The 20,763-nt window shown below is 43.4% G+C and overlaps 1 protein-coding gene across 1 annotated transcript in view; it reads left to right on the top strand.

Annotated features, from left to right (window-relative positions):
• LOC136099672 (TOG array regulator of axonemal microtubules protein 2-like) overlaps positions 1-19,216 on the top strand; it is a 36,087-nt gene extending 16,871 nt beyond the window's left edge. The window contains exons 9-19 of the mRNA XM_071807265.1: positions 55-210; positions 2,311-2,452; positions 4,070-4,175; positions 5,951-6,186; positions 7,360-7,518; positions 8,577-8,694; positions 9,624-9,731; positions 11,350-11,571; positions 12,763-12,979; positions 16,466-16,552; positions 18,803-19,216. Coding sequence (XP_071663366.1) covers positions 55-210; positions 2,311-2,452; positions 4,070-4,175; positions 5,951-6,186; positions 7,360-7,518; positions 8,577-8,694; positions 9,624-9,731; positions 11,350-11,571; positions 12,763-12,979; positions 16,466-16,552; positions 18,803-19,050 — 1,799 coding nt within the window. The 3' untranslated portion in view covers positions 19,051-19,216. The remainder of the gene's footprint in view (positions 1-54; positions 211-2,310; positions 2,453-4,069; positions 4,176-5,950; positions 6,187-7,359; positions 7,519-8,576; positions 8,695-9,623; positions 9,732-11,349; positions 11,572-12,762; positions 12,980-16,465; positions 16,553-18,802) is intronic.
• Positions 19,217-20,763: the final 1,547 nt, after the last annotated feature.

The following is a 20,763-nucleotide window of genomic DNA, read 5'->3' as shown; positions in this document are numbered from 1 at the left end:
AGTCCACCCTGTTCAGATGTTTCCTCTTAACAAGATCCTTTTTGGTCTCTGCAGGCTTTGGCCCACCACCTGTCAATGGGACAGCTCCCAGCATGCGCAATACAGGCAAAGAGAGCACTGGTACTGCTTTGAGGAAGCGGTTCAACAGGCCCGCACTGCCCAGCATGCCTGTCATCAACAAGAACAGCAGCGTCCCACGCAACTCCTCAGGTGAGCCTGCTCCCCTGCAGCCCCCACACCAGTACGTAGCACAAGGAGCACAAACTGCCTCACTCCTCAACCACAGGTAAGATCTCAGGTCCAAAGCCTGTTCAGAGGACTGAGAGCAAACCTCCTTTGGATCCATTCCAGCTCAGTGATACTGGAGCAGTTGGTGCTTACAGATCCACTGGGAAGTTGAGCTGCATGAAGTAGGGGTAAAGCCTTAAGCTATAGCTTTTGCCAGTACTGATAGTCCAAAACATAACACTGGTGCTGGGAAGCAGCTGTAACTGCAGGACTGAGCTCCAGTACTGTCTGGCAGGGTGTGCTCACCATGCACATATGTGTACCACCATGGTCAGTTAGCCTGTGCTGCTGTCTGGCTCTGCAGCCAGTTTTTCTACTATCGCAGCAAGGGCTGCCTCTTCATGGAAATTAGAGAAGTGATACATTCATTCTATTGCATCTAGAAGTGCTTAACGACTTGTAGCATCTCTCATCCCACTGCCTGCAATGCAAACTGGGAACAAGCAGTGCCTGTATTTCCGACTGTATTTTGGTCAGCCCACCCAAATACAGTGGCTCTCTGTAGCAGAAGACGTACATGAGAGGTTACTGGTGCTCCCAGGCTGCTCACTCCCTGCAGCAAATATGCAGCAGATAGTGAGCATACTGATTCTCAGCTCTCCTTTGTGGGTGGCCTACCTTGTGTTATGATCCTGAGCACCAAGAGTTAGGAAAAAGGGAACTAAGAATGATATTTTGAATGCTCCTTCCTAGTGATGCTACTCCAGTTTTCAAAACTGATCAGAACTAGCCTGACATGGCTCTCCGTTCACCTCGAATATAGTTGTGTATATGCACATACTTGTGCATATGTACATATGTCACTGATGTCAGTGATAGTAGTATTGGTAACATCCAAATTAGTACCCATCTGAATATTTTTGATTTTACAGTTCCTCCATACTTCATAGAACACGTAAGGTAGCATAAAAACACTACAGAGTCCATAGTAGTGCCTAGATTCTATGTAATATTTATACTCAGTACTTTTAGACAGCTCAGATGTTTACGTCTACACTTTAGGAAATGAGCTTTTGCAGGCAATGCATGAAGTTTTTGACCTACAATGCTTTTGATGATAAATAGGTTTCATAACAAATGCATTTGTCATCTGAATGTTCTTATACCTGGTATATTTATCATCAAGAAACTGTATTTGCCAACAATTTGCATCTATATTTACATATTTTTATTCTCAGTTCACATTTGGAAGGCTTTTTTTTTGTCACAACTATCAAGACTAGGAATTGCCTTTTTCCACAAGAGAAAGCTTAGGCATTGCATAGTTTGCAAACAAATACATTTGATGACAAATAAATTTCACCTCAGCATCTTCAAAATACAGCCAATGGGTACCTCTGAAATAGTAAATATTCCTCATGCTCGGAAAATAGTGAAATCCATAAACTACTACTTTCCCAATGGTATGCTAAAATGTATGTGCACTTAGCTGCCTGCTGTCCAGAATAGTTGAGATAAATGGGAACAGAGGTGCTGTCAGGCTCAGCAGGTCAGGTATCACTATTCCCTGGCACTTGCTCCTTGTGGATTTGACCAAGCCCAGCAGGACTTGGTTGTTCAGGCTTGGTGCTCGCTGGGGACAGCTGGAGATGTTTCCTCAGAAAGTTACAGGGTCCCTCTGTCCTCACTGCCTCAGGTCACAGCAGGTGATACAGGGAGGTATGTGCACATCTCAGGAGCTTACTCCTGGGGTAGCAAGTCCTGCTGAGCAGCACTGGCTCCTGGTGAGTGTAAGCCCTGCAGCACTATCAATCTGCAAGCTGGCTGTGGTACCCATCCAGATGTGGGAGCTGGCTCAGTGTGTGCAATTTTCAGGTTCACACAAGGAGCTGATGCCCAACTGGGGATGAATGTGAGATGGTTGGGTGCTGGAAAAATGAACCAGACAGCAGGGAAGCCACTGAATCAATGCCAGTTTGCGCGCATATGTAATCTTGGCTGGGGACTGGGTTGCCATCTGCTCGGTGGCAGGGTGCCTCACCCTGGGGTACGCAATGCTGATGTCTGACACTCTCCTTACAGTGAACTCACTGTCGCCCATTGCTCTGGACTCCTCCAAGGGGAGAGATGAGCCAGAGTGCGGGGACGCCCGGGAAGCCAAACCCTACCCTAATGCACAGCAGGTGCTGCTCAATGCTCTCACATGGCTCAGCAGCGATGACTGGTAAGAAAGCCCCCTGTTCAGTCTTTCTCCCTCTCAGTGTAAAGGTAAGTTAGAACCTTTTTTCTAGTGCCTCTGAGCCCAGACATCCCAGATGTCCCAAGGGAACTACTGAAACCACTCCAAAGTAATCACAATATAAAGATGTGAGAGCAGCCTTTTATTTGCCTTGGTCCATAGCAGTCTTAGAGCCACAGCAGGTCCCTGCTGTTTCCTAGGTTGGTTTTTTGCTCCACGTAGCTGCAAATGAAACCTTCAGGGAAGAGAGAAAGTTGACAACAAGATGATTTGCTGGCTGAAGCCAGAAGCAGGATGGAAGTGGTCTTGAGTTTACAGATTTGGGTGCCTCAGGTCACTGGCCCGGGTGGGACTGAGTAAGGATTTATCTCTGGTCCTCCCGCAGCTAAGTTCCAGAAGCACCTATGGGGAGTTCCTATTTCTGAGAAATGGACTGAGATGTGGTACGGAGTTTCTCAGCCTGTCATTTCCCCTGAAAGCCTTGTGGCAGAAGACAAGTAAAAAGAAAAAAAAAAATCCTTCAGGAATCTTGCACTTTTAGAATGAAACTTTTTCTTCTTCACTGCTTAATATGGGCCAAAGATGTTTTTGTTGATAATCACAGTGTGTCCTGAAATTGAACACAGACAGGAGGAGACTCAGCAAATTTCAGGTGATATTGGTTTTCCCTTTGATTTCTGAGTCAGCATATGTGCACTAAGGCTCCATTCACACTGGGATAACCATGAAAAGTCTTCCATGATGCACCTCCTTGTGCAATATCACTTTGTTTTGCCCCTCTCTCCTTTCTCTTTCCCACTCCTGTTTGATGCCCTGTGAGGTGCAGGGAGCTGCTGCAGGGTCTGGGTTACACTCAGGGACCCCAGTGGGGGTGGATGCCCAGCCCTGCCCTGCCGCCCTGGTGAACCAGTGACTGTAACATGTCTTCATGTAGCTCAGGTCCTTCACTAAGAAAATGCTGAAAGAGGTGGGTTTTTACTACTTTTAAATAACATGTTGCTGTTGTAGGTGTTATTTTAAGTAGGGATTTTCTGGAAAATCCAGCTTTTTGTCTATTCTTGCCCAGGTATGGAGTATTTTATGACATGCTGTCTTTTTTGGGGGAGGGGAGGGCGAGGCTGTGGGGAACAAGACTAAATTGTAGAGTGCAAACTCAAGCTATGGAGTGGCAGTGAAGGCTCTCCCTCCTGCATTGCCCTATGGGGATGGCGAAGAGGGAAAACGCCCCAGTAACAGCCAGACGGGACTGTTTCTCAGACACAGGGTACAGGGAGGATGCAAGAAACAGAAACATGGCACAGTCTTCCAGCTTCTAGGAAGCAGTGACATAGAGACTTTGTGTGCCAGTGATTTCAGGAAGGGTGTCTTGTTTAACAGCTGCAAATTAACCCAGCCATTCTGAAACCATCTATTTGCCTTTTGCATTTATGTGTGCTTTTGAACACGACCGCATCCTGTAGCAACGAGTCCACAATTTAATTAAGTGCTGTATAAGAAGCACCTCCCTGTGCTTGTTTGAGCTGACACCCTGGTAATTTTAGAGGGTGCTGCCAAGTTCTTGGGTGGTGAGAAAAGTCGATCTTTTTGGTAATTGCCTTTCAGGGAGGAGAAAGTGAAGGGACTCACCAGCATCAGACGCCTGGCTGTCTCCCACTCAGAAGTCCTTCTTTCTAAACTTCATGATGTTTCCTTGGTAGTTATCAAAGAGGTAAGAATGTTATGTTCGATTGTGTCCTATGCACCTCGTACATGAGAGCATAGAGTTGATACGTGCTTCTTCATTTACGTGGGTGTCTGCCTTCATCACTATTTTATTCACTGTTTTTCTAAGGGCTATGTCACCTATCTATATGATCTGTCTGCACAATATAGCTGTATTTACAGGCATGCAGGGCTTCTGTGTCTCTTCTCTTTGAGGTAGGTGTCATTCTCATGCAATATACAAATACAGAAACTGCAGGTGATTTGCCACAGCCCAAGTCTCTGCCAAGCTGTAATTAAACACTGCAGCTTTTGCCTCCCAGCTTCCTCCCACTTCTTCCTCCTCCTCAGCAACCTGGGTGAGTGACTGCAGGTATTTATTTTCCTGTGTTTCCTGATGATGTTTTTTCCTCCTTCCTTTCTGCTTGCTTTTTGGCAATTTGCCCTTTCCACTAAACTGCTGACTCTGTGTGCCTGTGGAATTTTGCACAGCAGCAACTGGGTGCTTAGACCAGCCTGGCTGTGGGGTGAGCAAGGCAGTCACACACAGCTTCACTGTCTCATCTCTCAGTGAACACAGAGGTCTCACCCTAAGCTAATTAATAACATCTGTGGCTGTATTTCCAACTTGGCACTTAGCAGCCAGTTCAGGCCACAGACTTGTACTCTTACTGCATGATTGCCAAATATATTAAATTTTCCTTTGCTTGCAGAAGACAGTAGGACAGCTTATTTCCATGAAAGCAACTCCTCCTCTCCAATATTTAATGACATTGGAAGCTTGAATGTTCCTTGTGTTGTTGGACTCTTTAAACCCTTCTGTTTAGATATGCAGGACTCAGATTCTACCCCTGTGAGATCTGGCTTAGGGCAAGAAGCCCTTTCAGCTTAGCTCATCTGATTTTTATATCACTTTTATATTTCTGAGGAAATTTCCTCCTCTCTCTTCTACGATCATGCACAGAGACATCTTTCAGCTTTTGTTTCACTCCAGTCCCAGATTTTGCTTTCACAAGCACTTCTAGCACTTATATGGTTTTCTTTTATTAAGAGGCACAACTAATTCTGGCAGAAAGAAATACTGGTCTGTCCTTCAAAGTATTTTTCAAATGAAGCACGTGACTCTCAGTTATTTCTTCCTTACCCTTATGGGAGAGACTTTTGGAAGCAAGGGTCACCCAAGAACAGCCCTGAATGCTGCAAAACCCCATGGGTTGCAGCTGTAATTATATGTGACCTCCAAAATGCTTGAGTACCTTGAGTTCAACAGCTGGGGTTCTCCTGACCAGGCAGAGCAGTAGATGGACTTCAAGTCCATGCTGCATATTAGCCTGATTGTACACTTGAGCCTGCATTTTCAGTTTCCTCGTTGAGTGCTCAAACTGCCAGTGCTGCGATTTTGGACAGGAAGAAAGTACTACTTTTCCTCTGTCTTGTCTTTATGAATTGTACCTTTATAGTTTAAAAACAGCCATTGCCTTTATTTTTTTTTAAGGTCTAAAATCAAAGCAGTGCACATTATGGGTTGAGTAGCACACTTAGTTCTAGATTAAACAATATTTTTAGGCCTTCAGTCTCATTAAAATTGTATAAGTGGGCCTGAGAGAGAAGAAGTTGGCGTCAGAGTAAGTGTGTTCCTGTACTTGTGGTCCTCTGCTCTTACTGTGCTCTTATATTCCATCTGGACACAGTGAGAAGTCATGTTGTTTCATGGGACTTTCACCTGGAGAATTGATTTTCTCTACAGGGTGGTTCTTACATTTCCCCTCATGACTTCCCCAGGTGAACAATCTCCGCTCAAAGGTGTGTTGCTGTGCAATCAACACTCTTGGAGATCTCTTCAGGACCATGAAGAAGGACATGGACCACAAGGTGGATGAGATTGCTCGGGTCTTGCTGCAGAAGATGGGGGACTCCAACGACTTCATTCAGACAGCAGCCAATGAAGCCCTGGGGCTCATGGCGGGGAGTGTGACTCCTGCACGAGCAATGACTGCTCTCATGGCCAGTGGAGTCCAGTACGTCATTCTTTTCTTAGTGCTATCCTTCACCTTGAATTGTGTCGGTAGAGGGAAGGGATGGGAGGCAGAAGGGAATTGATGGGAGGGAAGGGTCCTGTCTCCTGCATCTTCTGTGAACTCGGTGATTAGATTCTCTGATCATAAACCTCTCTCCCTTCCTCTTGCATCTACTTCTGCCCTCCTGCAGCCTATTTGTTCCCACAATATGTCAATGCTGGTGAGATGTGGTGAATGATGGGGAAGCAAAAGTTCCTGCAATGCGTGGTGGTATAGTCTTGTGGCTTTGCAGGAAGAGGGACAATAGCTATTCTAGCAGTGAGTGCCTTTTGATATTTCACAACGCTAACCACAGAGGCACTGAGAAAAGCCATGCATCATCATTATGCCATTAACTTGAGAAATAAGGAGGCTAATTGCTAACACATGGAGCACACTGGGGAGAACGTGCTGGGTGCGGCTCAGCAGGCACAGCTCCTACTAAGTGGGCTCTGTCTGACCGTCATGTCCTTAGATCTCTACTTTCTATTCAAATTGATGTTGCAAGTCAGCCTTGAGATAGTGAGCAGCTTTATAGGTGCCTTCACAGGCTGACTCCCATAGGATAACTGAAGCAAATGCTGCCTTAAATCATAGAATCACAGAGTACCAGATTGGAAGGGACCACCTGGACCATCTGGTCCAACCTTACTTGGCAGAAGTGCAGTCTAGACAATGTGGCTCAGCACCCTGTCCAGCTGAAACTCACTTCCCTGGGGAGATTATTCCAATGACTGATTGTTCTCATTGTGAAAAATTTCCCTCTGCAGATTTGGAGATAAACAGGTGGAATAAGCCCCAGGACTGCTACAGTTCTGTTTGTGTAGTGGAGCCCTCTGATGAGTCAGTAAAAATTGTCTTTCATTTCCCTCTTTCCTAGACTAAATTTCAGGAAAGAAATTAAGTATCAAATAGTCCAGGGAGGTAGAATTCCTTCCTCTTACTTGCAGGTAGCCTCTCTGTACAATGCCAATTTTGTGTTTATCTGAGGACAAATCACCTACAGGTGGCTAAAATGGCAGTGAGAACTTGTGTGTCCTTTCCCTAGCAATGACAGGGACCATGCTGTGACCGAGGCCTGTGCTTCTGGCCCTCTTTTTCCCCCTACCCCAGTCTTTGTTGCCTTGTTTGCAGACACCGCAATGTCCTGGTGCGCAAGACTGCAGCCGAACACCTACTGACTGCGATGGAGCGAACTGGAGCCAATAAACTCCTCTCGGGCATAGTTACCAGTACTGAGGTGCTGGTGCACACGCTGGTGAATCTTGCTCTGGACTGTCATCAGGACACAAGGTGATGATCTTCATTTCACCTCCTAAAATTTGAAAACTGTTTGATGCCTGGCTATAAATTATAAAACCACAAAAGAGTGGAAGGTAAAATTTAAAAAGTTACTTCACAGTGTGGATAACGTCTGGGGAGATGACTGTACTGAGTAAGATGAGGTTGTCCAGCAAGAGAGGCCATTGACAAATTCCTGTGACTTGAATGATTCTTTATTCAGATCAGCTGAGCTCAGATTAGGCAGTCAAATAATTCTGTTTCACCTTACGTGTGCAATGTAAAGCTGAAGCATTGGCCACTGTTCGTCACTGAATGGTCCCAAACATCTATTTCTGGGAAGGTTAAGACTGTCCTAGAAAAAATCCAGATGTTTTCAAGTGATATATTCAATCATTCTAAATCCCTTCTGCAGATTTAATTGCCTATTGTAGTCACAAATTTTTCTTCCCAATCATTGTATAATGTTGTTGGCTGTGGCTGAATGACGTCCAAATTTCCTCTTCACAGTAGCTGAAGTTTCATAGTAGCAAAACCAAAACAACTAACCAAAAACCAAACCAAACCATTAGTCTGATTATTAATTATATTCCCATTAATAGATGTGAAGAACACATGATCAATTAGCTGCCCATGTGCATACATGTCGTATAGAATAATAAATAGTAAGCATGAGGTCATCTGTCCTAGATTCTCTGTCAGTTAAGGGGAAGTAAATTATTGTGCAATGGCAGCAAGACACTGCAAATAAGCCATGACATCCAAGCAGGAGGTGGTCTTCACTTGTCCCATGGGATCTTCCGCTTCCACAGAAGCATACCCTCAGTTTCAGAGTGAAATTGTATTTTCCTGTTACCCTATGTTCTCCTCTTGTGTTCAGCTGGTAGCATTGTGCAGTTGCAGTAAGAGGAGGTAAATCTCTTTGCTGAAGAGGTAATACCTCCTCATGCAGGTATTACACATGATGAGTTTAAAATATCAGTTTATTAACGCTTTTCCTTCGTTTATTCACAAGGCCAGGGAGAAAAGACAGTAGTAGTCTGTATTAATTTCTCTTTTTCCTATGTTAGATATTATGGACGGAAGATGCTGAATTTATTGATGAGTCATCCAAAATTTGATAGTTATTTGAAAAAGTCTGCCCCCTCACGGGACTTGGAAGCTGTTATGGCAATGATTAAGCGGAAGGTAAGTGCTTGGCAGGAGAAATGTCTTCTTTATGCTAGTACTGAGATTGCTAATATGAGATTAAACATATATAATCTTTCTTTACCTCATTCTTCTTCTGCTGAATCATTTTGCTCCTGGGAATGAGCTGTTGATCCTTAGCCTGTTTATCTTCAGACAGTGAATGAACTAGTATAGTTAGAAAGAAAGTGGGTGTATTTTGAATATCAGCCACAAACAGGAAAGGAAAGTAGGAGAAAATGGTTCTACCATCAAGCATTAAAAAAACCCAATGCTACTCCCCACACCCCCCAATAAAGCAAGGAAGGGAGAATAGTGCTTCTGAAGGTAATAGAGTCTTTGCAACAGATGAAGTATTAGTGCCAAAAAAATTTCCAAATATACAAAAGATGCACAAGGCAATCATAATTAGTACGCATATTGTGTGTATTCTGGGAACACTGCCCTGCTGTTATGCTCTCTGAAGCCGGAGGAAGCTTCATGAATTCAGCATCCCATGGAAAATCATCCCTATTTTTTTTCATTCCTTTTCATTTACATTCTAGACAGGCATGTGCCTTTGTCGGGGATAGGGAGAATGAGCGTAAACCAAATTAACTCCCAACACAATGGGCCACCCTCCAGAAAGTCCAAATGTTTCCCACCAGTTTGTTTCCTTAACAGTTTGCATTATTCTTGTGCACAAGACTAATGAATTCTGGATTTTGTATTGCTGCCCATTATGGTAGCACCTATAACCTACCTTATGTTATTGAAAACAAATAGTAGACATCACTGGATCTCTGGCCCATCTCCCTCTCTAAGTTAGGAAATGTTTTCCTAAGCCTTTCTTGGTAGCAGTGATCCTTCCTGGTTATAATTTGTGTTTTAAACAAATAATTTCCTCTTTTATCTTCTATAGATTCATGTTTTTTTATATATTTGTGTAGGGGACAGAAGACCATGAATGTGAACCTCCTTCTGCCAAGGAGTCTGAGGAATCTCCTTCTGACAAGGAGTCTAAGGAACCTCCTTCTGCCAAGGAGTCTAAGGAACCTCCTTCTGCCAAGGAGTCTAAGGAACCTCCTTCTGCCAAGGAGTCTAAGGAACCTCCTTCTGCCAAGGAGTCTAAGGAACCTCCTTCTGCCAAGGAGTCTAAGAAACCTCCTTCTGCCAAGGAGTCTAAGAAAAATGGCTTGATGATGCCCCAGGACAACTTGCCTTCTAATGAAGGGTACTGAGCACTTCTGTTATATCTGACAAAGCACATGACAAGCTTTGCATGTCTCTTCCTCAAAAAAATCTTTCTGGTGGAGACAAGGGGTACCAGAGATTGTTTCCTTGCCCCACAAATATTTCGTGATCAAAAATGTCTACTTCTACATTAGGCTGAACACAAGTTCTCTGGAGGGTTTTCCACAAAAATTGAGAGAGAGGAAGAGACACCCACCAGTTTTAGTTCAGAAAATCCAGTGCGGTGGCGAGGACAGTGTTGTGGAGGCTGCGAGAGGGCCATTTCTCTGCTGTTTGGTTTGGGACAAGTAATTTCAATCAGGGTATTATTATCTCAGTGGAGTCTTTTTGAGATGGGTGATTTGATGAGAAGTCCCATTCTAGAACCAAGATGCCATTCCCAAAAATAGCACTTCCTATGCATTTTGTTTGGCCTGTCTGAGTCATTGCTTTCTGACTCAAAAACAGTACTGGTAGTTCTGGTCAAGAGACATATCAATGTGGACTCTGTAGCTATTCATGTCATTGAGACCCATTATTGGTTGGTTGATGGACAGCATATTTTTTTCCCTTGTGCCTCAGTCAGCATTCAAGATAGGAGTTTGGTCCTTGCTGTCTCCCCATGCTGGTGAGAGAGCTACCTGTACCTGCCCTTCTCTGATAACAGAGTGGATTTATTTAGCTCTGTTGTGCTCAGCAGTGGCAGGAAGATCACCGCACACCTCAGTAGTGGGGTTAGGAGCTTCTCGTGCTCATGGCAGAGAGAGGCTGATCCAAGAGAATTGTTCCCATTGGGTTTGTCAAGCTGTGGATCCAGCTGCTAAGGAAGCAATAATGTGAGCGCAGTAGCGGGATGGCTGGCTTCAGTTTTTGCCTCTGTTACTGATCCTCTGGATCCCTTCAGTTATGCCCCTTGATCTGTCTGGGTAGGATTCATCTGTTCAGATGCATCTGAGCTATTTATCCAGATTCCCATACCTGTTGTAGAGGCACTTCTCCAGGACAATTAATTTCCTTATAATACAGACACCTGCCATAAGATGAGGCATTTAGACTTTGTAGTGCCTACTTTTCCACACATAGGGAAGCTGGATGAGTACCTGGGAAGACACCTGAAGATAAATGAGATGCATCCCATCCTTGGTGCCTTGGTTTTCCTCAGTAAGCACTAGTGATAATGTTAAGTCCAGATTGTCTCCTGTAATGATTGTCATGAGATCAAAGCTGCTTTTCAGATAAAGATCTAGCTGAAATCACATCATTAGGAAGTGTTCTCAAGTTGCATTCCTCACAATTAACCAAAGGGAGATATTATCACCAAAAGGTCTAACTTTGTTTTTATTTTCCATTTTAAGGTCTGTCTCTTATGTACCCATGCCACCCTCTCAGACAGTCCGTCAGACAGTCCGCCAGACAGCCCGCCAGACAGCCTGCCAGACAGCCCGCCAGACAGTCCGCCAGACAGTCCGTCAGACAGTCCGTCAGACAGTCCGTCAGACAGCCCGTCAGACAGCCCGTCGCCCATCACAGGAAGAGACTGAACAGCGCCAGGAGCTTTGCAAGCTCCTGACAGCTAAGGACTTTCAGACAAGAATGGAGGGAGTGCTGCTCCTCCTTGACCACTGCAAAAACAAACCCCAGCTCATCTCCACTAACATTTCCCAGGTAGGTAGGGCATCTCCATCGCTCCTTTCCTGTTAGGTCCCTTCCCAAGCCTGTACCAGTAAAGTTAAAACAGTGCATCTTATGTTACCTACTAGCTGTCTGGGACAGGCTGGTCTCTTCTCACCCCAAATAATTTCATTCAACTCCAGGCATCAGGGCAAGCAATTTCAGTCCAACTGTATTTCTCTGGTAGGTGTCTCTTGGTGCTGTTCATGAGACAGAATTTCCTGTTGCTGTAGCTTTTGCTGTATCTTACTACCAGTTAGGTTAAAACAAAGGAAATACAGCCACTGAAAGGCTGGAAATTATTCCCTAGAAGAGAAATCAGTTGGGGTGGAGGAGAAGTATCAGGATGCATTGATTAAAAAAACCAAAAATTAAAGGATACTCCTGTAAACTTTCTCTTCTATTGCAGACACAACTCTGCCTATTTACTTCTATCCTCATCCCTTTCCTGATTGGGACCATTCTCACCCTTCCTGTGGGCCCTTTTTTCCCTTTGGAAAGAGGAAGACAATGGCTAGAGACAGATCTCTTCCTTTTCCTCCCAGCAGCTGTTTTTTTTCCCCTTTTCCAGCAAATGGTGCCTGATAATGTGGCTGTCTAGGGACTGAACCTGCTCTAATGAGAACTACACAACACATTAAACTTCAGAAGTCTACCTGTTAGCTAGACAAATGGTCTGGGTACTGAAGAGTTCATCAGAGCCCTGCACTCCTCCAGATGCAGGTTCTGAGACAGATAAAAACAAAACTTGGATCACATCCAGCCACAGTTTTGGCAAAATCAATACTGCCCTCAGTACTTGAGGCAACTTTATGGAAAAATGGGTATCATAAATACCTGTTTTCATACCTCTGCACCAAAGATATTGCATTATTAAAATGGGATTAATTTAATGATTTGTAGCGATGATTTATGTAAATAATAATGTAAATAATATAGAGAGAAACACCATATGAACTATCCTGTCTGCACTCAAACCTCTTAATAAAATATGAAGATCTTTCCAACCACCATTAGGTGCAACCACTACAGTGAGTAGCCCATAAGAAAACAGTGAAATTGTGCTAGTAAGTGCTGACCTAACAGAAAACATTATATTTTACATTTCTGGGTGCTTGTTTCTACATCTCTCCTTGAAACAAGAACATTTTAATCCAGATTTCCTGTCCTTTGTTTTCTTAACAGATTTTTGACGCTTTTGTCCTGAGACTTCAGGATTGCAACAAGAAAGTGAACCAGCAGGCGCTGGAGGCACTGGCTTTGATGACACCCATACTTGGAGATGCCTTATACCCAGTCCTGACCTCTCTGATAGCAGCAGTCACTGAGAACCTGAACTCAAAGCACTTGGGGATTTATGCTGCAGCTGTGAAGGTGCTGGAAGCATGCATTGATCACCTAGGTAAGGCTGACCTCTGACACTGACTCTCCCCAGCTGCGGCTCCTCCATCTCAGAGCCAAGTGAGTGCTAAGTCTGTGGATGGCTGTTGTTGTCTGTGGGAACATCCAGCTGCTGCAAGATGTGTATGAAGTCCTGCCTGCATTCTTTTTATTCCAATCGGTTGTATCATGTTGGGATGTGTAGCTGAATGGACACTGCTTATCACCTGGGTCATAGATCTGATTATTACAGAGATGACATTCTAGGGATTATTTTAAGTTTCCACTATAAGAGCATGAGGGAAGTGACTAGCATCTGTCATGACTGTTTTTCCTGGGAAACTGCATGCATTTTGTTTTTATTGAATTGGATTTCTAATATGTGCACTCTGTTAAGTTTACAACCACTAAAACAAGATGAAAGGAATGTGCTTTTTCCTTGAAACACATAGGGGGAAGTGTGGTGGAGGCTCTTTGCTCTTGCTGGGCTTCTTTCCCACTTCTTTAGAATAAACAAGTATAAATCAAGATAAATCAAGCTGTAAATGATGGCTTATTCCAAACGTTGTTCTGCATGGGGCAAGATTGCTATAGCCAAGGTCTGCTGTAAATTCTCTTGCCACACAGACTTATGTCAGCTGTGAAAATGCAGCACTGGGTGAATATGCCTGAAAAATTCAGTGTTGAAGAGGCAGGTGTTAAAGTGAAATTAACAACTTCTCCACATCAGCTGCTTTGCAAACTCAGTGAATCTGCTGACCTGCTGCCTTTCTGTATTCCAAGTATTGGGTTGTTCCTAATCATGAAGCAGGAGAGGAGGGTGAGACCTTTACTGCTCTTGGCCCTTACTGATTTTTTTGTGGTGCGTGGGAGAAGGTGTGGGAAAAGTTGCAGAATCCTGCTAAGAGAGGATGTGGCAAATAGATCCCTTCAGGGTTTTGTATGAAGCTTTCCGTCATTCCCCTCTCACCAATTCTGAGAGGTCACTGTAAATTTTCCATGCTGGCAGATGCTAGAACAGGAGCAAGGTGCATCTGTCTCTTATCACAGTGGCTTTACTCAGAGACAGGTTCTCAAGCAAACAAGGTGGGATATATATTTTTTGTTCTGCTCATTTTTGTGGACATTTGTAAAAGTTCAAACAGGTAACTGAATCACAGATATTTCAAAATTCAAGACCCTAGGGCTTTACTGGGGGAAGGAAGGCTCTACTGGAAAAATGCATGAGCAAAACCATACCATATGCTATAAAGTGACAAAACCACCCCAGAACGCTAAAGGATTGTTCAATGCTCCTAGCAAAGAGTAAGAGAGCACAACCTCTTGCCCCATTGCTCCTATGAGTTTAATAGCTAAGAGCCCAGCTATTGCACCGAGGCTCTGTGTTGACATGCCTCATATTCTGAGCTTTAGGTGAGACTTCCTCATCTGCCACCTTTAATGATCCATGCAAAAATGCAAGCTGGTTAGAAAATTGTTTGATCACTTGATGTGAAACAAAAAAACCCCAAATGACATACAAACAAATAAAGAACATAAAACACCCCCCCCCATCTGTTAGACCAAAATTCTACCTAAAACCAAACTAATTTGCTTCCCAATAGTGCCTGAATAGTTTGTTTACCTTAACCCTGGCATTGGTTTGGATGTCCCCAGCTGAAGACCACACACATTCATTAGCTGTGACCTGGGACCATAATCCCACTCAAGGGAGCCACCTTGTAGGTGGAGGTGAATCAGCAAATCAAGCTCAACTGCAATGGGACCAAGACATCTTGCTGTCTCCTCTGACATCTGTCCTGCCCTGTTCTCTGTCATGAAAGAAATGCCCTTCAGATGGCCACTGCCTGACACCAGGGCATGGAGTCAGACCAGCAGCCCCAGATGGTTCCCAGAGGAACCATCACTCTGAGAGAGGGGAGGGGGAATTTCCCTGTAGTTGTCAACATAGCAAAGAGGGGAACGCAGTGAAAATGAGAGTGCGGAGAAGCAGATTCCTCTGCTCAATACAGCAACTGCGGGGCTGCCTGTCCTGTGGCCAGCAGGTTTAGCTGATACGTAGTACAGGGAATTAAAGCTGGGTTAGTAAGAACCAGACTGCCTGTTGCCTTGTTTTCTCTAGTAGCTATTAAAAGCTCCTCTGTCTTTAGGTCTCTCAAGGCAGCAAAAGTAACTGCTGGGTGAATTTGTTATTTACTTGAGCTTTAATGTTTCAAAATGTACCGAGCATTTGAAACTCTCAAAGTGAAAGTTGAATACTGCTAACATACTTATCTTCCTACAAAAACAAGAAAACAAGCAGCTCCCCCTCACCCATCCCAAACCCAAGTGTTCCCCTGAAAATCTATGTAGATACCAATATTAATGACAAATTAACATTTTGTGCTTCCACAAGACCTCCAGATCTTTTTTCAAAGCAGCAGCTGTAAGGTAACTCCCTGGGGAGGAAGAGCAAATGTGAAACAGCATCTGACAATACTGCAAGAGGGTGGGACAAAAAGTGAAGTGTCTGTTTGAAAAGATGAATGAGAAGAGTGTAATTACCAAAGCAGAAGCTTAATTAGCGTAGCAGAACGGATTCATTACTGCACACTCACAAGGAGATTGTTAGGGACTACCTTTTTTATATCTCAGGCAAAACGGAGCACTTAATAGCACAGTACTACTTAAAACCCCTTTGGGATTTGACTCTGTAGTGGTTCACAAAGAAGCAGGTTGCTTACTCTACCTATTGGTGCCACTCCCGGTGACACTGCGAGGTATCGTAGTGCATCCCACAAACATTCTACCTCCAAGAAAAGCTTTGCTTGGCTTATCAAAGCAGTGAGACTGGAGGCTTGCAGACCAATTCAGGCAGCAGTTTATTAATTAAAACAAGACCTCAAATCCAAAACAGGCAGCACAGGAGACGTTAAAATATATATGGCAGTCAAGTATTGGGAAATCAGGTTGTTTTTCAGTCTCTCTACCGAGATCTGATTTCAGAGATAGTATAAGAGCACCTGAGAGTGGATGGTGTTGGCAATGAGCAGCAATTATCTCTTGTAAGAGTAACTTGGAGTGTTGTCCATAGATCCCAACAGGTAGTTTAAAGATTTAACACCAGCTTATCCTTAAAGTGTGAATGGATGCGTGGACTCTTGAGCCTTCTCATCCTTTTCCTTAGACAAGGGAGGAGGTCACTTCTGCAAAGCTCCAGGATGCAAAACATTTTCATTGCTTACAGGTGATTTAAATTTTGAGGGCCCTGATGTGGAAGCTTTAACACAGCTCATTGTACAGCAGTTAACTCTGGATTTACAAATGTGAAATGAGAACTTTTCTTTTTGAATTTAAAATCCTCCCAAGTAAGCTGAAGGAAAGAAGTAAAGGACTCAGAAACTGGCATAAATTTCCTTCATTTTACAAAATGCAGTTACCTCTGCCTTTTCCCCTCCTTCCCTTTTTAACTATTTTTTTTTTCTTATAACCTCGGAAGAGTGAGCAGAAATACATGTTTCTCTTTCAGATAACACATTGCTGCTGCAAATCTTTGCCCACCGAGCGCGTTACCTCAGCGGCAAAGCTCTGCTGGATGTCATTGAACATCTCACAGGTATTGCCTTCTTCAACTAATCTCCACTTCTTGAAGTCTTCAGAGGGAATATTTAGAGGGAATACCTCAGAATAGACAGTGCAGTCGCTTATCAAACACCAGAAGGTCCTGAGCTTGTTCCTCCTGCAAAATACTTGTACTTGGTGTATTTGGCAGGGGTTTGCCTGGCCTCTGCAGAGGCTTGCAGTGTGTGAGAGAAGAACAGCGCTTGGGCTCCAGCGCTGAGCTCTCACTGAGGCATCTCAGGACCCGCCTCCAGGAAAGAGAAGGCCTAAAAATACCCTGGCTGACTTCTCTCTTTGAAGTACAGTACAGTAAAGGTCATGGAGGTCTCTAAGAGGTCCCTGTTCTACAGCGAACCAACATCCTTTAGAAAAAAAATTGTGGCAACTGGTATTTCTGAGGATCGGTTTGTTTTGTCATCATAGGATTCTTGTTGTCCTGTTGGAAACTTTTGAGGCGGAGTCCTGCAGAGCCTGGGGGGTCACAGTGTAGGTGAAAACTCAACACACATATTACAGGCAAGGACTTTGTGCAAGGCAGGATTTAGGGGCAGAAGGAGGCAGTTCAGCCCAACCCACTGAGGCTCCCTGCCTGTATTGCAGATATCATATGGACTCATTTCAGGATGTACAAACAGTCTACTGTATCAGCAGTGTGCAACACACTGGAAGTACAGCTGATAATTGATTTATAATAGTAGCTTGCTCTGTCCAGCAATAGCCAATGAATGGAAAAAATTATAATCTCAATATATACTAGAGAAGAGTATTTATAGCCTTGCTTTAATTAGGACTAAATCCACTTCTAGTTATGCCAGCATCTTTTAATCCAAGGTTTAATACACTTTGCTTCTTCATTATGAATCTCAAAAGGGCATGTTTAGCCATAACAAATATAAAAGGGCCTTTAAAGATAATTTGGATAAAGTAAATCTCTGTAAACATAAAATTTACTTTTACAGTTATTTTAATCTCTTTTTCAAATACAGCATTTGAACATAAATTGGAACTACTTTAGAAAGCGCAGATGTTCTCTCTGGGATTCAGTGGGAACAGACAGCTCTTTTTGTTCTGAAGCTCCATAGTGACCACTGTGTTTAATAGCATTTAAACATAAATTAACTCCTATTTTAAAATAGGTACCCTTTTCCTGCTTACTAGAGTTGGTTTTAGGTACTGTCAGGAGCCGTTTAAATGTTGATGACTGATGCTAGATTAACAGCATAGAGGAAATGAAGGTCCTTCCACTACAAAATAATAAATAGTTACTGCATAACGTTTCTACTGAACAGAAGATAACAAAGCTCTCTTCAGACCATTTCAGATTTTGATCTCTCAGCAAAATCTGCCATGCAAGGAGCTTATTGATAGTAAATTTTTGTTTGTATTTAATAGAGCTCAGTTCAGAAAATGAGCTGAGAACAGACGTCAGAGAGAATGTGCAGAATGCGTTAAATATCAGGCGCCTGTGTAAGATTTTTCTCTGTTCCCCTATTTTAGGGAATGTTGTGAGGGCAATTGCCATTAAACTCGTGAGATGCTCAAATGCCATGGCAATGGGGTTTGGGTAATTATCTAAGACATTCTGAAGTTTGAAACAGCTGTTCATTAGAAGCCACTAAGTATGAGGGGAAAAAACCTCAGTTTGGACCCTTCTGTCACAGACCTCAGTTAGTCACTGATGTTTGTAAGAAAACTGTCAAGCAACACACATCTTTTCTGGGCTGAAGTTTTGAAGTGTGGTGTCATACTGCTGTTTGCTGTGTGCCACTAAGCAAAAGGAACAGCCACACGGGACTTCTGTCATTCTTTGTCAAAGGTCACAAAAAAAGTAATCATCCTTTTGTTAGAAATCTTTCAATTACCTCTCTGAGCTGCATTTCAAAATCTTCAGCAGCTGGTTTAGACAACTTCTTAACGGAAATAAACAGCGATTTGCCATTTTTGGCATTTGTAATGCAGAAGCAGATAGTGAAATTATTTACAAAATGTGTATTATTCACTTTGATAAGTCTATCATGGATACAAAGCCTCTGATTTGGAGAAATTAAGGTCCTCAGAGGTTGGTTATGCTGTTCAGTGGATGATCAGCCACTGTTGCCTGTTTCTGGACCATTGGGCCCTTTGTGCTTGTTGATATTAGCCAGAAAAGCCTTCCAAGAACCAAAACTTGTAGGTACTTGTAGGTACAAGGAACGTACTTGTTTACATTACGGCTGTTAATCTGTTTGTCTCTCTCACCTGGCAGTGCTTGTGGCCACTGTTTATCCCCGGAAACCTCAATTCGTCCACCGCTATGTCCTGCCTGCGCTCTGGTTCCTTTTGGGAAACAAGGCCCTGCCTGTCCGAAGCGGCAGTGTCAGGGCTGTGCTCACCAAGCTTGCAAAGAGCCTTGACGAAGTGATGGGCCCCAGCCTGAAGAAGTATGCCACCAACCAGCCTCAGTATGTGACAAGAAACCTCTGGGATCTTTTGAACCTGAATGTGAAGGCTTGATGTGCTCCAGGAAACAGAAGGAGGGGTGTGGAGTGGGACAGCTGGAGGCAAAGGTGGATGTGGTGGTGGCATTCGTTTTATTCCGTGTGTTTGAAGAAGAGGATTTACCTGATAGAGTTTATAGTTACACATTTACTTAATATATTTTGATGTTGGTTTAAAAAAAAAAAAAAAAAAAAAAAACCTTAAAAAAACTTTAAAAAAAACTTAAAAATCTTAAAAAACTTAATAAAAAAAATTTAAGAATTCTTTAAAAATAAAAAATATTTTAAAAAAGAATTTTTCTAAAGTTTTATGTCTTGACCTCATGTTCCCTAAGAAGTTTGCACAGATACCAAAAAAATAAAACCTGTGTGTAAATGCAATTTGTAACTGTAAAAAGGAAAATACTATATTTATATACATAGAAATTAAGAGATGTGCACATACATATATTTTTACTTACAAAGTAAGAGATGGGCTTTGGAAGCATTAGAACTGTAGGAAGAGATGGTTTGATTTCAGAAGCATAGAATGAGAAGCCAGGACCTGCTTGCCCAGAAGGTACGCAGTGGGGTTATGGGAGGATGTGCAGCTCACTGTATATGCCAGTGTATGCAGCGGATGCCGAACTGCCGGGCAGCCCCTTTACAAGTCTCTGGTAGCTGCTGGTGCAATGGCCTGAGATGTCTAGGTCAGGCTCACAGCCCCAGTCCAATGACAGCAGAAACCTCACCAGATGCACTGAAATTTTCTTCCCGTTTCAGGGGATGCGTCCTGTCTGTGGTCCCCTGTGCACCACATGCAATGGACTGATGTGGTGAGGTGACGGGTGCCATCTGACTGCCACCCAGCACCCTGAGGTACCCCTGGGGAGGGGCAGGAGAGCGGTTTGTGGCAGGGGGCTGTGACACCTTGCACATGGGGTGCTGGCTGGGCAGTGAGTGGGCTGAGGGTGTCCTGGGCAAAGGTAAGCTGTGTGCAGGCATTGTGGGACAAGGTATATTTTTTTAAAACTATATAGATTTTCTAAATGTCTTTCCGTCTTTTGAGATGTGAAGAATTTGCCTTCTATGCAGACCAGTAAAGCACTTCTGAACCTGAGATTCAGGAAACAGTGAGGAGGAGATGTGCCAGTCCTTCACCATACACAGATTTGGAAGCACAAGAGGGAGGAGTGATGAGAGAAGAGTGGAAGGGCTGAAAGCAGCAGATGTTGGTGCATCTGTGTAGTCAGATATGAAAACAAAGCAGCCTTATCTGTGTTCACATAATCTTCCATATACTGGCAGGGTTTTGAAAGAAAGAAGAATAGAAGTTTTGGGGAGAAGAAAAAACAGGAAAATAACAGCATGAGACACACTGGGCCCATGGAAGTTTAAAAGCGCCTTGACAGGTTCTTGACAGATACAAGGACCTTGTAGGAAGCTGGGAGGTCAAAGAATAATCCAGGGAGATCTGACCATTCCAGGAATTTTATGGTCTTATGTTTATGTGCTGCATTGTTCGGTATGTCTGAAGCTATGCAGGACTCTAACTTGCCAGATAAAATGGTTGCACTGTGGCACCTCTTAAGGAATCTCTTTTTAGTACAGTATTAAAGTGGCAAAATTATTTAGTAGACTCTTCTAAAATGTTTTGTGCTGCTGTTTGTTTGTTTTTTTTTTTTGAACTCCCAACTTTTGGTAGCAGGGAGTACTCAGGAACTCATCTCTATGAAGTCTTGGTATGCGA

Source organism: Patagioenas fasciata, chromosome 3 (assembly GCF_037038585.1).
Source record: "Patagioenas fasciata isolate bPatFas1 chromosome 3, bPatFas1.hap1, whole genome shotgun sequence".
NCBI lineage: Eukaryota > Metazoa > Chordata > Aves > Columbiformes > Columbidae > Patagioenas > Patagioenas fasciata.
The sequence above is the reverse complement of the archived record's forward strand: the minus strand, read 5'-3'. Positions and strand labels throughout refer to the sequence as shown.